The sequence below is a fragment of the Emydura macquarii genome, unplaced genomic scaffold (genome assembly GCF_026122565.2).
Source record: "Emydura macquarii macquarii isolate MOO-44397 ecotype Brisbane River unplaced genomic scaffold, CSIRO-AGI_Emac_v2 contig_369, whole genome shotgun sequence".
NCBI lineage: Eukaryota > Metazoa > Chordata > Testudines > Chelidae > Emydura > Emydura macquarii.
Window position 1 is genome coordinate 15,062,603 of NW_027130506.1, and position 16,059 is coordinate 15,078,661.

At 45.0% G+C, this 16,059-nt stretch overlaps 1 protein-coding gene across 1 annotated transcript in view; it reads right to left on the minus strand.

The window, feature by feature from the left end:
• The window catches only part of COL22A1 (collagen type XXII alpha 1 chain), a 266,483-nt gene that overhangs the window by 108,032 nt on the left and 142,392 nt on the right, over positions 1 to 16,059 (minus strand). The window contains exons 17-23 of the mRNA XM_067531757.1: positions 15,446 to 15,499; positions 8,598 to 8,655; positions 8,102 to 8,106; positions 5,810 to 5,845; positions 3,049 to 3,078; positions 1,817 to 1,870; positions 797 to 850 (exon numbers count right to left, since the gene is read on the minus strand). Coding sequence (XP_067387858.1) covers positions 797 to 850; positions 1,817 to 1,870; positions 3,049 to 3,078; positions 5,810 to 5,845; positions 8,102 to 8,106; positions 8,598 to 8,655; positions 15,446 to 15,499 — 291 coding nt within the window. The remainder of the gene's footprint in view (positions 1 to 796; positions 851 to 1,816; positions 1,871 to 3,048; positions 3,079 to 5,809; positions 5,846 to 8,101; positions 8,107 to 8,597; positions 8,656 to 15,445; positions 15,500 to 16,059) is intronic.

The following is a 16,059-nucleotide window of genomic DNA, read 5'->3' on the forward strand; positions in this document are numbered from 1 at the left end:
TGCTCCTCCTTCACAAGCTAAGGCAGATAGGTGGTGCAATTCTAACAGCCCCTCGCTGTTGATAAACCCACTCTGATTTTCAGAGTGTTGAGTTATCACTGTGAACACAGTTATTATTGTTTGTTTTAGAGGGCCTAATTCTTCAACCCTTACTCCCACTGAGTACTGGTGGCAGTTAGTAGCACTCCACATGAGTGAGGGCTGCAGCTCTAGACACAAAGAGACCGGGTGCGTGAGAGAAGGATGGATGCATGAGAATAAAAACTGCAAATTCGTTTTGTAATTTCAGCTTAGGTCACTGGCAACCTGAAAATAACGACCAGCCATGTGCAACAGCCAACAAAGAGCAAGTGTCTCAGAAATCTGTTTTATCGTGTCAACTGTACTTCTTTCTCGAAATCTGGGGTGTTGTTTGCACATTCTGGACAGTCTTTCATAGCACTGTTCTGAGGCCTTGTCTACTACAGGGTGCCCTTTACCTAGACCAATGTAGATTAATTGATACCACCCCCTTAGTATAGAATCATAGAGTAGGCAAAGTTTTACTGGAATAGAGGAGCCTTATCTCTATAGCTATTGGGGAATAAGCTAAACCAGCATGAACCCATATATCCAGCATCCACACTTTAGGGGCTGCAGTGATTGAACTATTTCAGAAGGAAAATTACATTCTTAACTGAAATAGCTAAATCAGTACAAAAATTGTGTAAATTAGATCAAGTGTCCACGACTTATTGAAACAAAGCAGCCACTCTGCTGAACAACTGAGACAGTTACGAAAAAAATGTCAACTCACCCTTTGACCTTGTAAACCAGGAACTCCGGCCTTGCCCTCCAGACCAGCTGGACCCTTTCAAAAAGAATATGTTTATAGAGAATCTACTATGTAAGACAAAATACTGACGAGTGTAGACAATTTCAATTAGCTCTGCTCTATAGCCGCTGAGCATGGGCATCTGGATGCTTTTATCTGATAAGCATATTATCTCGTGAACACTTTGGGTGATAGAACAGCATAGAGAAGGTGACTCAATGTGCTGATTAAGTAAGGGGAGCCCATAACCATACTTAGTTACGTGTTTTAAATTAGATTTGCCTTGCTTACTTGGTAATACATATTTATATTTCCAAAGCCTGATACAGTAGTCACAGAAAAGTTCGCAGCTTCAGGATTGGGAACAAATAGACTGAGTGAAAATGAAGTAGCAATGATAATGTGCTAAAGGGCTAGCTTCGAGAACTAGATCATCAGATATAGCTAAAGAAAGAGGCTGCAATTAAGCCAAATTGAGACAATTTTAAGATGTCTAGATTTTCATAAGAAAATGTATGAAATTCACTCCCCATGCCCGCCCACTATATATATATATGTGTAATGTTCTCTGCCTAGCTGGAGGCTTTTATGGTGACTTCACTCCCTTCTGCAGCAATCTTTATCTGAGGTTCATGATGTTATCTAGGAGTTAACAGAAGGTTCCTGTTCGGGAACCATCCTGAGAGGTTCTAAGTGCCAACAGCGCCCCAGGAAATCAATAGGTGATGAGGGTGGTCAGAACCTTGCAAGACTGGGCCCTATGGGTGACGCTCACCTCTGTGCAGAGGGCCAGCCCAAGTCCTGTGCTCCACTTTCAGGGATCCGTGGCATATGGCTCTGAGCTGTGAATTCCTCTAGCCAATGCAGAAAACATAAGGCCTCGTGCACCACTTAAGCTCTTCATACAAGGCCTGAGCAGCACCTAAGATTTGAGTGGGTGCCCCAGGCTAGAGTGACTTTCAGCCCATATGAATCAATATTGCAATAAAAGAAACTACTCACCGGTGCCCCTGGAACTCCAGGTGGGCCTTGTGGCCCCCGCGGGCCTGGGGCTCCCTACAAAAATAAATACAAATCCCAACATCAGTGTTAAAGTAACTGACTTCCTCTGTGAGATAATGAATTCAAGGGCAGCTGCTGATACACTCGCCATGTCTCTTTTAGCAGCGTTTCTGTGTGCGTGTGGTCTGAAATTCACCCCAGGGCATAAGGGCCATCTGTACAATCGGAGCCTCCCTTCATCCCTGACATGGGACGCAATGCAGAGGCCCTGTGCCCCTATGCGGAGGGCCAGCACACATCCTACATATCATGTACGTTCTCCTTGAGCCCTATATTGAATGTGTAAGTGGTGCATGGAGCTTGTGCTGGCCTCTGCACGGGGTGAATCAGGGCAAAGGGCCTTACTGACTCTCTGCCCAAGGGTGAATTTTTCTCTTAGGCCCCCGCTTCATCCATGAGCCAGTGCAGAGTCCAACTGACGTTACCCTCAATTCTGGGGGTGATTCAACCCCCAGGGTCAGTTAGGGCTGCCCTAACTTGTACTGAGTTGCCAAGGTGCCTATGATGTTGTGGCAGCTGGGATATGCCCACACAGGAGCATACTGGCTACAGCCCTGTACCTCCAGGAACACCCTATACAATGGGGCTCCTGGAGGAAAGTTGGGGGTTGTTTCAGAGTCAGCTCCCACGGAGGGCCTCCTGCACTAGGGGTATTCTCCAGGGCCTTGGGTGGCCCCTTGGCACTAGCACAGCCATGAATTGGGCCCTTAAAGTGTAAAATATATTCTGTATTAAAAAATCACAATAAGACACACACAAAAAGCTTCCTGTCAGCGTCTGTGTGTCCAAGTGTAGTGACACAATCAAGATAGAAATCAAAGAATGTTTAAAATCCCCATTAACACCTCCTTGTATTAAAAACAGAAAGAATTTTTACCAAGTAACTGACTCTTTGCCATTTGCCTGTTTATCCGTTAGACTCAGCTTGCATCATGAAAGTAGCCTGGTCAGTTTCACTTTCTGGTTCTCATGCATTAGCAAATAAGATTTTTTAATTTTTTTTTTTTTCACATCATGAAAATATTCCTAGTTACATTAGACTTTGCAACATGCTTTGAAAACAAAAACTAATCTGGGCGGCTAAACTGCCTGACAGCATCCCTTTAATTGTTAAAAAAAGACCATTCTTACTTCTTAAATTTAGTAAAACGTAGATATTGAACAGTTCTTACTTGGTCTCCTTTCAGACCTTCAGTTTGTACCTGAAATTAAGATGCCAGAGATGTAAAACTGAGCACATAGGAAGAAGGCACATCTAGAAAGCTTCAGGTACATAACAGTTCTCCTTTTTGTAAATCTAACCCCATTAGCTGCCCCCTTCCCCAGGATGCATGCTAACCTTCACAGCTTACTTTATCTCTGTTGCAGCATAGCCCCTCTTTCCCCCCGATCCTTGAACTAAGCTGTGCTGTCTATTTAGATAGCTGACTGGCACTGATTGTGATCTCTTAGTTCTCTATGCAGTGGTTAGTATATTTCTGTTGCTATACAATATTAAGAATAATAATACTCATTATGTTATCTTGATAAATAAGATTGTAAGCTCCTTGGATCTTGTTTTATTTTCTACCTGTTAAGAACCATTAACACCAGTAGTAGTATAAAAATAATGGTCCAAATTCAGGGATGATATGCAAGTTAGATCCCTTTACACTAACTTACTTAGGTCCTGATCCTGGAAACACATAAACATGTGCTTAACATGAAGAACACAAGTTGTCCCACTGAAGTCAGTGGCAAACTTACCACCATGATTCAAATTAACTATGTGCATGTTTGCATGACCTGGGCCTTAGATTCCCTTATGCTCAAGCAGACTCCCTTTCAATCTGTTAGACTCCCATAGAGCTACCTATACCCATTCTACCCACATCCAAGAAGGTTTAAGTTGGTTGGACCTACATGCTAAAAGGTGAAAGAAGGTGTAAGTTCAAGTGGTCTTCACATCTTCTTACACTTTCTTCGAGCTCCTAAGTTACCCATCACCTCTGCATTTGGCCACCTATGTCTAGCTTTATCTGCAGTCTTCAACAGTGAGGCTAGGCTTCTGCTGTAACAACGAGATGCTATTGGATAGAATGCTGCAGAAGGAACCGAGAGACCTCTAGATGTCCATGTGCATGTACGTAGCAACTGTCTTTACATGGTGTCATTGTTCTAGGTGCCTTTTGAATGGATGTGTGCATACTTCAAACAAATAAATATATCACTGTGAAATTGCTGATGACAGTTTTCTGTCCCTTCACCCTGTTCTTCTTCTACCTTCCATAGTTTTCTACTTAGAATCATAGAATTGGAAGGGACCTCAGGTCACCTAGTCCAACCCCTGCTCAAAGCAGGACTAACCGCAGCTAAATAATCTCAGCCGCAGCTTAAAAACCTCTAAAGATGGAGATTCCACCACCTCCCTAGGTAACCCATTCCAGTGCTTCACCACCCTCCTAGTGAAAAACTTTTTCCTAATGTCCAACCTAGACCTCCCCCGCTGTAACTTGAGACCATTGGTCCTTGTTCTGTCACCTGCCACCACTGAGAACAGCCTAGCTCCATCCTCCCTGGAACCCCCTTTCAGGTAGTTAAAGGCTGCTATCAAATCCCCCCTCACTCTTCTCTTCTGCAGACTAAACAAGCTTAGTTCCTTCAGCCTTTCCTCATAAGTCATGTGCTCCAGCCCCCTAACCATTTTTGTTGCTTCAGAACAAGGAACCATTCACACTATTAATGACTTTAAGTCTACAGCTCCACGTATCAATGCTCGAAAATCCTTCCCCACACACTTCTCACTCTTCCTCCACAGCTACTGTCTCATCGAAGTCTTGGGTCAGTTCCCAAGCTCTTACCCGAACAGCCTTCTTGAAAGCTTTCAGTCTGGCTCCCACTCCTTTCACAGTAATGCGACTGCCCATTACCTCTGTGTATTAGGTTCAGTGATCTTCTCTTGTCTGCCTGTAGCTCCAGGTCCTTCCTTGTCACAGTGCCACGTTGATACTGCTGATCATGACATCTTTCTGACCCCAGCACATTTCATCAGTCCATCTCATGCTCCTAGGTTCTGATTCTACTTATGTAATCACTCCCCGTTTTTGTGACTGACAATGGATACACTCCAATCACTAGACCTCCTGGCTATGGGGCCCCAGCAGAGCTCAGTCTTTGACTCCTTCTCTTCTCTATGATGTCCCCTCTGGCAATCTCTTTGCTGAATTCAGCTGTAGATGCCACCTCTACCTGGCCAATACTAAACCCTGATTCCCCCATCAGTGACACCAGAGCAAATGAAAAAGGACTCCACTGAAGTCACTGGAGTTTCACGGGTGTAAATTTGGAGTCAGAGAAAAATCAAAACCTCTCTTCTTTATTGCATCTGTCCTTTCATCGCAGACTTCAGCTCCTAGCTCCACCAGGACTTCTTTCACAAATCTGATACCCGGCTACTTGGTAAAAAGAGCAGTGCCCATCCCAAGTCTGCCTTCTCCATCTCCTCTCTCAAATCTCACACTGTCAGAGACTGAGCTGCTCAACTTGACCCTGAACTCTCGTTAGCCTTTTTAATCTTCTAGGTCCACTCTCTTCCATAAAGACCAACTCCATTAGACGCTATCTCAGCCGCTTCTCTGAAAATTGTTTATAACTGCCATGCCTCCCTTACTTCTGGGTATTTCAATTCTCTCCTTTACAGCCTCATCAAATCCTCACTCTTCATAAAGTCAAAGTCTCCCAAGTATTGCAGTTTATCTCCTTACTGGAATCCTAGAACCCATGAAATCCTGCTGCCAGGAATCTTCACTGGCTTAAACTTCCTGTCCATTTGAAAATCCAATACAAAATCCATCCCTTAGTTTACAAAATCCTCCCAGCCCAACCCTGCCTTCCTCACTCCTTTCTCCCGCATTATAGTTCATATCTCATGTTGATGCTAAAGAAACTTCTTACTGCAGAGCCTGGTAATCCTGGGAGCCCCGCTTCACCCTGTGTGAAGAGGGAAAAGACAGACAAGCAATGAAATAGAAATAAGCCCTGAAACTTCTTTTCAACAGCAGCCTCTTGCCCTTATGGTCTGTCTGCATCACGCCCAGTCTGTGCCCACACACCTTCCCCGGCAGAGGAGATTTGAACATACAGTCCAAATCAATGACGTTTCCCCATTTTGTACTGGTGTAATGAAGGGCCTGATTCAGCACCGCAAATTCACCATTCCAGTGTAACACTATTGATTTCAATGAAGTTATACGGGCATAAAACTGGAGTAATGCAGTGGTGAATTGGGTCCATAAACCCTAACCTGGCCTGCAGGACCCTTATTACTGGTGTTTATATGCCAGATGGAGAGAACCCAGCTTCACTTGCACATCCTAGGCAGAGTCAGCAGGGCTGAAATTTAGAAAAAAAAAAAAAAATATATATATATAGCTTGTTAAAGAAGCATATTTGCAGAGTCAAACACAGAGTGGTTTGATTCTGGTATCTATATTCTTGGATCCTCCTCAGAGTATCACTTAGCCGCTTTGAGGAAAACAACAAACAGACAAACAAAAACCAACCTTTTTTCTTTAATGCCAGAGAACTAGGTAGGAAACAACAAAAACATGACAGACTGAAAGCCGGGAGTCGTGAGACTGCCCTGGAAAGTCTAATAACTAGTTTTAAAATAACAAGGTAAAAATTTCCACTAAAAATATCTAGAGCAGAGAATAATTATCAGGAAGAGGCGGATGGGGGGGGGAAGTAGCTCCCTTTTGCTTGTCATTTTTTTAAGTGTCTTCTTGTATATAGATTGCATCAGAAAGTGACCTTCCCATGAACTGGTTCTACTAACATATTCTGGCTGCCAGGGTGCCTCTTCCACTTCTCCTCTCTTTGTTAAGCTCAATTTTCCCATTGTTTTCTCAGCTAAACTCTGCTCCATTCTAGTCTTTCTGGTTTCTTTTCCAAGTCATTGAAATCCAGTGCTGAAGGAGCTAGAAGAGTCTTGATTCCCTTCTCATCCATACCCATTTCACATTGGTAACACCACTGACTCAGTGGACTCATGCTTGATTTATACAAGTGTAAGTGAGAGGAGCACCAGACTCACAATACATCAATAGAAACACATGCACTGCATCGCCTTGTTATCTGGGATGTACACTTGCCCCTGCATCATATTCGTGGGTATCACTGCTACCATTAATTTAACTCCCTGCTTAGGGTTTAGGGACACTGGACCTTATTCTCCACGCCTTTGCATGTTCTGAAGTCATTTAGACCTGTGCAAAATGTGCGAATTGGTGTCATTTTACACCCAGACTGCACAAGTGTAAGCAACGCCAAAAGGTGCAAGGCTGCACAGAATCCAACCCGTTGGTAGGGCAGCGTGAGGAAGCTTGTCTTGCTGCTATCTGTGCCACATCCACTCTGTGGATGAAAGCCTGCACTCCCCAAGGCTATGAGTTCGAAACCTCTCCTGAGCACTCATTCTCACTTTTAAGAAATTGATACTATCGGTACCACAATGAAAAAGTCATAGGAAACACTATCACAAGGAATCAGGGAGCTTCCTTCCAGGGAAAAAACAGGAATGAAAGGCCCCTGTGCTTAGCTGGATATCATCACCAACAGTACGAATTTTCCTCTAGTGGAGCAACAGGAAAGAACCAAAAGTAGTGATGCATTCATAATTTTGAGCCAGTTCCTATAGGCTTTTGGCTCAAATGCCTGCTGCATCCCAATGCAGCAATGCTGGATGTCAAATCCCAGTGCTGGATGTCAAAAGAAAAGGTATTAATTATACCAATTAACGCGGGGAGGAATCTTGTGAAAGCAGGACAGAAATGATCTGCAGACGAGCTAAGAACAGTATGATTTTCGGCAGCACTTGTTAAACTGCTTGGATGATTTGTTGTGGTTGTCAACCCCAAGATTATCCCATCAAAAAAAAGTGTCTGGCATGGTTTCAGGAAGTGAAACTATGCAGGATGTGAATCAGAATGAAGGAGGGTATGCTCAAGTAAAACTGCATATTTCACATAAGGTCTATGAACAATAATTCCCTGTGAGGCTTTGGGAGATCTTCCCTAACATTTCTTTGATAGATAAAGTTTCTTTTGGGGACAAATTCAAAGGTTTGATAGCATGCATAAGTGTGTCAAGTCAAGTTTATTTACGGTTGTATGATTTCTGCTGTGAAAACACAAACAAGTTTGTAAGCTCTCAGAGCAGACACTATGTTTTCCTCTGTGTGTGGACAGTGTCTTACACAGAAGAGAAAGAATAAGGAGGAATCACAGACAACTCCTCCTGGAAGTCATGCTGCCCCAAATATACACGTCTCCTCCACTCAAAACCTCCCCAGCAACTTATAGTTAACTGACCTAAACAGGATTCCCTGGAAATCCTAGGAAAACACATGTGGGTTTGATTTAGTTTTCACTTAGGATCAGATCCTGTTCCCACGGGGGTCAGTAAGAGTGGAGCTATTGGCTTCCAGGAGAGCAGGCATTTACACCAATTTTGCAGCAGAGTTAACTCTGTTTACTTCTGCGGAGTTACTCAGGATTTATCCTAGTCAGAGAGCAAAACCAGGCCCCAGGGCTCCCTCTATCAATTCTCAGTGTGATTCAGCAACTTGCTGGATGCACCCGACACCCATCGGACTAACCGGCAGCAATGTCATTTCTAGGAGCGTTGATTCAAAAGCAGATTAGTTTGCCTTTCAGAATGCTCCTTGGGCACCTTCTGCAACTCACCTTTTCTCCTTTGAGCCCAACAGCACCTGGTGGGCCTGAGCTGCCCTTCATGCCCTGAAAATAAGTGAACAATATAGTACGATTAGCCATGCAGGGGAGACAAAGAGCCTTTAACCAAGGAATCATTTTGCTACTGTATGGCCTGTAGCTGCCTAGTGACTCAGGGTACGTCTACACTGCAATCGAAGTCCTGCGGGCCTGGTCAGCTAATGGGATTGTGGGGCTCAGGCAGTGGGGCGCCCAGATGCAGTGTCCACCTCTGGGTTTGGGATGGAGTCTGGGCTCTGAGACCCATGAGTGGGGGTTGGGGTCTCAGAGCCCGGGCTCCAGCCTGAGGTTGAATGTCTACCCTGCCATTTTTAGTCTCACAGCCTGAGTCAATTGACCCAGACTCTTTGGGGCAGACTCTGAGACTCAGTGCCTCGGGTTTTTTCTTGCGACATGGACAGACCCTCAATGTCTTAGTGACTAAGCCAAGGCCCATGCCACACAGTGAAACTAAAAAATAAAGGGTTAATCAGAAGAAAAACAAAGGAGGTGATTTTGTGCAGACAAAGGCTTTGGTTAAATGTTCTCTTACAAGGGAATGGAGCAGATCACAGTCTACATTGTCCGGGACCCAGCTTCTGGGACAAAACACCCACCCCTACGGGAAATCATCCTGCAGCAACAGGAGGAATGTAAAGGTACCATGAGTGTATTTAACTAATGAGCCCCAACTGCACTCGAATATTGAAGGAGGATGCTGGTAGGAACTGGTACAAGAGGAAGGGCTCCTTCCATTCTGCTTTGTGGGGAGGGGTAAGAAGGGGAGGCTGGAGCAGTGGATCTGTAAAAGCCATTTCCCTCTGCCCTGCGGACATGGGGGCTGCTACAACCCTGATGAGGCAGCAGCTGCTTCAGCATCTAGGCTAGGGAAGGGGGTTCCTAATTTCAGTCACGCCTAGCCTGCATATCCAGCCTATGTGCAGGGAGAAGGATTTGCCTCTCTGCTAGCAGCCCAGACCCGAAGAAGAGGAAGAATGCTCCAATTCTGCAACACGGTACCATAGAGAGCAATCCCTCCCTGGCAGCAGCTTCTGCCCTGCTAGCCTGTCGCAATTTCTCAATCCAACCAGCACAGCTGCAAACGTTCCCTAGCTCTGTAAATAACGTAATGGGCACAGTGGACACAGTACATTAGGATCCAAGTGAGGTGTCCAAAAGCGCGAACACCTTCCCTTCTTATAAAGATACTGGCTAAACAGTAACTAGATAAACACAAAACCACTATAGCCCAGGTTAAACACTGGCTGAGGAACAAAGAAGGGAGTAATGAGTAACGGTTTGAGCTCTCAAAGGGGGAGCAGAACAGAGCTATGCACTGGGAAGCATATTATGTCATCCAAAGGAAGGAGGAAATTCAACTGTGATTAAGTCAGCTGATGAAACCGTAACTGGAAGGGATGTACAAACACAGGCTGACAGAACCAAATTGCTAAGTACCCTGGAGAGTTTAGATATAGGGGATGCAAGCAAGTCATTCACCTGCAGACAGTGTGTCAAGAGACAGATGCTCACACAGTGGGGGAAAGCTACTTAGTCTATCTTCCCGGCTTTTCTAAACTCTGGCTGTGTCGCGTTTGCAACACTGAACGATGCACTGAGACAGAACATTTCACTAACAAATTAATGCATGTTCAGATCAGATCATTTTTCAATTTATGCATCGTGCCGCTCCAGAACCTTGGACATGGTGCAATCGTTAATATAAATACATCCCCAAAGCTCATTCGATCAAAACAGACCTGACTGCGCCAGCCTCCCACTACATAAAGTAGAGGTGGCAGCACAGAGCACCAGGGGGCACGCTACCTTGAAGAGGCAGAAAGTTTTATGAAGCGCCTGGATACATGGAGGTTGGCTTGCCTGCCCTGCAGTGATTTGCACCCATGAGTTCCAGAGCCCAGCTCTGTCACTGACCTGCTGACCTTGGGCGTGTCCCTTCACCTCTCTGTGCCTCTGTTTCTTCTCCCATCCTTTATATGTCTTGTTTATGTAAACCATTACTCTTTGGGGCAGGCTCTCCCTCTTGCTAAACATACAGGGCCTAGCACAATGGAATCCCAAACTCAGTGGGATCCTATGATGGAGCGTTCACACTACACCTCACCTGAAGGGGCTAAGGTATCTTGGCAGGGGCTAATTAAACTAGAAGGCTGCACCAGAGGGACAATTAGGGTGGCTAACAGAAGATGAAGCTCAGCGGAGCTGGTGTCAGCTAGGATGGTATAAATCTAGGAAGCTGAGATCGGAAGAGGCTGCAGTTCCCTGGGAGTTGGAGCTGGATCAGAACGCTGTGAAAGAGAAGGGAAGCAGGAGGGAGCACAGGGCAATAACAACAAGCAGACCATGACTTCTGGATAGACGGTGACTGTGCTGAAACCTGGGGTAGTGGGTGGGCCCAGGTTCCCCTACCTACCACTAGGAATGTGGCGTAATCTTGGATTAGAGGATGGCCTGGAAAGGCAGCTGGATAGTTGGAGAGACGTTGCTGTCCTGGAAGTGGAGACACATACAGTGACCTGGCCGGAGGGCCAAGTTACAAAGAAGGAGCGTGCTGCGTCCCAGAGAGTGAGAAAGACTGCAGCGAGAGTGAAACGTAGGAAGGGGGCGCCAGCTCCGGAGTGAATGCTGAGAGCAGCCAGGAAGAGGCACCCTAGCAGCGAGTGTACCCTGTGACAGACCCACAGGTGCTATTTTAGTACAGATATTCACAATAATTCGTGCCTATCTAGTTAATAGCAGTGGGATGTTCTGGTAGAAGTGAGTGTAAACCCCTTCTACCCAGTCCAATTTGATACTGTTTCACATCCACTTTGCACAGCGAGAAATGAACTACACAAGGTGCAAGGCAATGGAAAAAGGAAATCTCCTGCGGGTTAATTTTAATAAACCCAGATGGAGGAAGAAGGGAATTGCACTGCAGCATGGTGAATACAAAATTAGCCACATAACTTACATTTCAGTTCCACCATTGAGCCTGTCATTACGTCTGCACAAGCACACATTCCCTTTGGTATCAGCTCTCTTACATCCAACGCAAATACGCACAGTATCTCTGCTGAAATCCCAATTTAAAAAGGCACTAAAGATTTGCTGACAGCTTTCACACAAGTGCTCGGAAAATGCTTCAGATATGTAAGTATCTGCACATAGCTGCTGGAGCACAAGGTGACATTAACAAATGCCTTCCTTGGGGGAAGAAGGGGCTGGAGGCTAGATGTGGAGACACAAACTGGTTTGTGTGTACTAAGGTATAACAGCAGCTGTGAGCGACCACATTATCGTCTCCTGGCCTCTGAATGTTCTAATGCTTGTAAGCTAGGGCTGTAAGTGAATCAAATGCTTTCCTCCATAACCGCATTACCATACAAAGTGCATCCTTTTTACATAGTCATATGGCTGTTCTACGCCCTACGCTAATAGCGCAGAGCTCCTTGGTTGACATGAGATTGGTCAGGGTAGTACAAGGCTTCTTAGTGTATGGCCCAGTCACGTTGGAACTGGGTGATCAAAAAGACCTTGATGATTTTATGGGATTCCCTCCTGTTCCTAGTTACAATACATCAGCTGTCTGGGCGGGAGCAATATGACAACCTTCCCGTGGTATTTCTGTTAAGTGTTTTTGATAACATACCAATGTTGTCAAACGGCAGGCGGACAAGGAATTTTTTTTCGGGTCTCCTGGCCAAAAAAATAACAATCCTAATTATCCTCTTCAGAGTCAGAGAGCAATAGGCCCAGCTCTTCACATTTATCAACTGAACATAGAAGGAATGTCTAGGGAAAAGGCAGATTTCCTTACCAAGAGCTTAAGTGACCACAAAATAGACGTTGTAGCTCTTCAAGAGACACATGCAAAGAAAAACGACAAAGCTTCAAGACACAAAATACAGGGCTACGCCAGAATTGCCGCCATTGATCACCCAAACATGGAATAGCCAAATATATACAGAACGGATTGGAAAATGTCAAAGAAATTGATGAGACTTCTGTAAACGGAAGAGAGATGGGAATAATCACAGTGGGGAACATTACTGTGGTGAATATATATAAACCATCAAACACCATGTGGCCAGACGCCCCACTACTGTCATTTTTTCATCCCACATTGTACATAGGCGACTACAACAGCCATCATGAAGCATGAACACTGGGGATATACATGGAACAATCTTGCTGGTGAGCAGATCATGGACTGGGCCTCTGAGGAAGATGTTCATGTGTTATACGACCTAAAACAACAAGGATCATTTTGGTGTGTGAGATAGGCATCAGAACATACACCTGATTTGTGCTTCCTGACCCAAGATGGCACAGGTGAGCTGCTGGCAACCACTAGAATAATCTTAAGCCACTTCCCATGCAGCCAACATCGCCTCATCATTATCCAGATCGGATTTCAGGTCCCACTTCTGCATTCCAAACCAAAACCTCATGGGAATCTAAGGAAAGCAGACTGGTCATCTTTTACAGTGGAAACAGAAAACTGAATTCCACGACTTCATCCATCCCCAACGAACTTTGGCCATTTCACTGCTATCCTGAAATCATCTGCAAAAAAGTACACTCTGCGAGGGTTTCGCAAACCTTACACCCCCTGCCGGTAGGAGAAATCAGAAACCTCTTAAAGGACTATGAAAAAACTGGGCAGCCAGAGAAAGTGACCAAACTCTTGGAATCCCTCAATGCAGATTGTCTGCAGGGATGGACAGAGACTGTGGAAAATCTTGACTTCACTCACTGAAGTCGAAAGGCATGAGCCGTATCACACCATCTCGGAGCAGCTCGAACAACCACAAAGAGACCATCAAAAGACACAATAAATGCCATTGCTTCGTAGCTCCTTAAAAATAGCAAGATGCTCATAGATAAAATCCATCACATGGACATAAAAACAAAACTCCGGAAATTATTTTCTTAGTGCCGTGAGGAGTCTGAGTTTTCTGCCACATATATCTTGGAAGAAGTTAACCAAGCCTTGGCAGTGACAAAAAATCCTAAGGCTGCGGGGGCAGATGGACTCCCTCCAGAATTCCTTAAAAACCTGGGAGAGTGAGGAAAATTATGGCTTGCGGCACTTTTTACAAAAGTGCACAAACCTGGGGAAGGGCCAAAAGAATGGCACAAAGAAATGGTTATAGCACTTCTCAAGCCTGGTAAACTCGCTGAAGACCCGGCCAATTATGGACCGATCTCTTTACTCTCTGCCTCATTTAAACTGATGGAAAGAATACTGCTCTCCAGAATGGCTAATACTATCGAACAAGGTCTATCTAAAGAGCTTCGTCCAAACAGGAGCTGCTGTGACCAGGTTGTGTGGACACATCAAGCTGGATTTCCAGTAGCGGCTAAAGACAGGAGCTGCATTTGTTGATCTCTCTTCCACGTATGACACAGGTTGGAGAAAGGGCCTTCTACTGAAACTCTCTCGAGTAATCCCATGCCAGCGAACTATTCGCCGACTGGCTGCAATGACAGGCGATTGCTGTTTCCAGGTCTACCTGGATGGTCAAATCAGCAGGCCTAGAACACTGAACTCCGGCCTCCCACAGGGCTCTGTTCTGGCCCCTACATTCTTTAACCTCTACATAGGAGACACGCCAAACACAACATCTAGGCAATTTATATATGCAGACGACATTGCTCTGGCAGTACAACACACAAATCTTCAGACCATCAGCCATACTCTCACCAATGACCTTTCAATAATGGCAGACTACTTCCAAAAGAGGAAACTTTGGCCAAATCTCAAAAAAATGGTCTCTGCCTTCCACTTAGACAACAAGGCCGCCCAAACTGAGCTCAAAGTGACATTCTGCAGTAAGCTAGTTAAACATGAAGTCACCCCCAAAATATCTAGGAGTGACCTTGGATCACAGGCTGACCTTCTGACAACACCTCGAGAACATCCAAGACAAGATTAAGTCTAGGGTGAGCCTCATAAGATGTCTGGTGGGAACATCCTGGGGTTCTGGTCCCAGGACACTGCGCACGGCGGTATTAGCCCTAGTCTACTCTGCAGTGGAATACTGTGCACCGGTATGGGCCCAGAGCTCTCACACTAACTTCCTGGATCCACAAATAAAACAGGGCAATGAAGATAATCTCAAGAACATTAATGTCAACTCCAACAGACTGGCTCCCTGTTCTGTCTCATATTCACCCTCCAAAAATACAGAGGGACTCCCAAACCTCCAATTTCCTCTCCAATGTAAACCGAAACACCAGAATCCCCCTGCATGATGACCTGAAGAATCCTCCAAGAACAAGAATAAAAACTTAGGAACGCTCTCTGGACTCACAGTGGATGGATTTCAACGGTGATAATCAATGGCGTGCAATCTGGGATATCTGATCAGTCCGAAATAAGCACCTTATAACTGAGCCTACTGAAGAACTGACAGGCTTTGACCTGTGACGGAAAGAATGGTGCACACTTAACCACATAAGAAAATCGCATGGAAGATGTGCCCAAAGACTCTTCCAATGGAAAATGAGAAGCAGTCTGGACTGTGATTGTGGACCAGTGCCTCAAGCCATGGAACACATATACTCTTCCTTCCCTAAGCATTTCTTTAAGGGTAGCCTCACTGACATTCACCAGCTCACCCCTGATGCAAGGAACTGGATTTCAAACCTGAACACTGACCTATTAACTGATCATTGCAAATCAAACCAATGCCATAGGAAGAAGAAGCTGTTTGGGGAAAGTCCCATTTCAGCTTCCACCTTCCCGTTCACTGTGCATTAACCTCTATTTTGGAGAATAGTCTCTTGCCCGCAAATATTCACCACATACCTGTTTCCCCTCCACACCAGGTTTCCCAGGGAACCCATCAAGACCGCGTTCTCCCTAGGAAAAAAAGGAGAGAAAATGATAACTTCCAGTTGAAATTGTTAACTGTTTTGCCAGAGACATCTCTGTCTACATAACCTTCTGTTCTATTCACCCTTGGAGCTGAGGACATGAAAAGTGATCTACGTCTGTTATTTTGGGGGATACGCTTCCACAGAAAGGTGGGGGCATATCTAGAGCAAAGAGGTGAACTGAGTCTAGCCACCAGACACCAGGACATATTTTCTATTTCTGATTTCTGTCATTTTTAGATTTCATACCGCTCTTTTTTCTTGAACTGGAAGATGAATCATGGCACTGGGCTGGGGAATAAGACCACTCAGTCGGAACTCCTTTCTCCTACCATCCAAGAGTTGTTACTAGATTCTTCACAAGTCTAGTTATTGTACAAGCCAATCCATTTCTGAACCAAAATTTCACCTTAGCTGTTTTTCATGATTTGGTAAAATCCCCATGGAGGGAAATGGCAGATACTTGAGTAAGGACTAATTAAGGGTTTCATGGCTCAGTCCAGTAATAATGCTTTGCATTTGTAATATGGCTCTTTTCATCTGAGG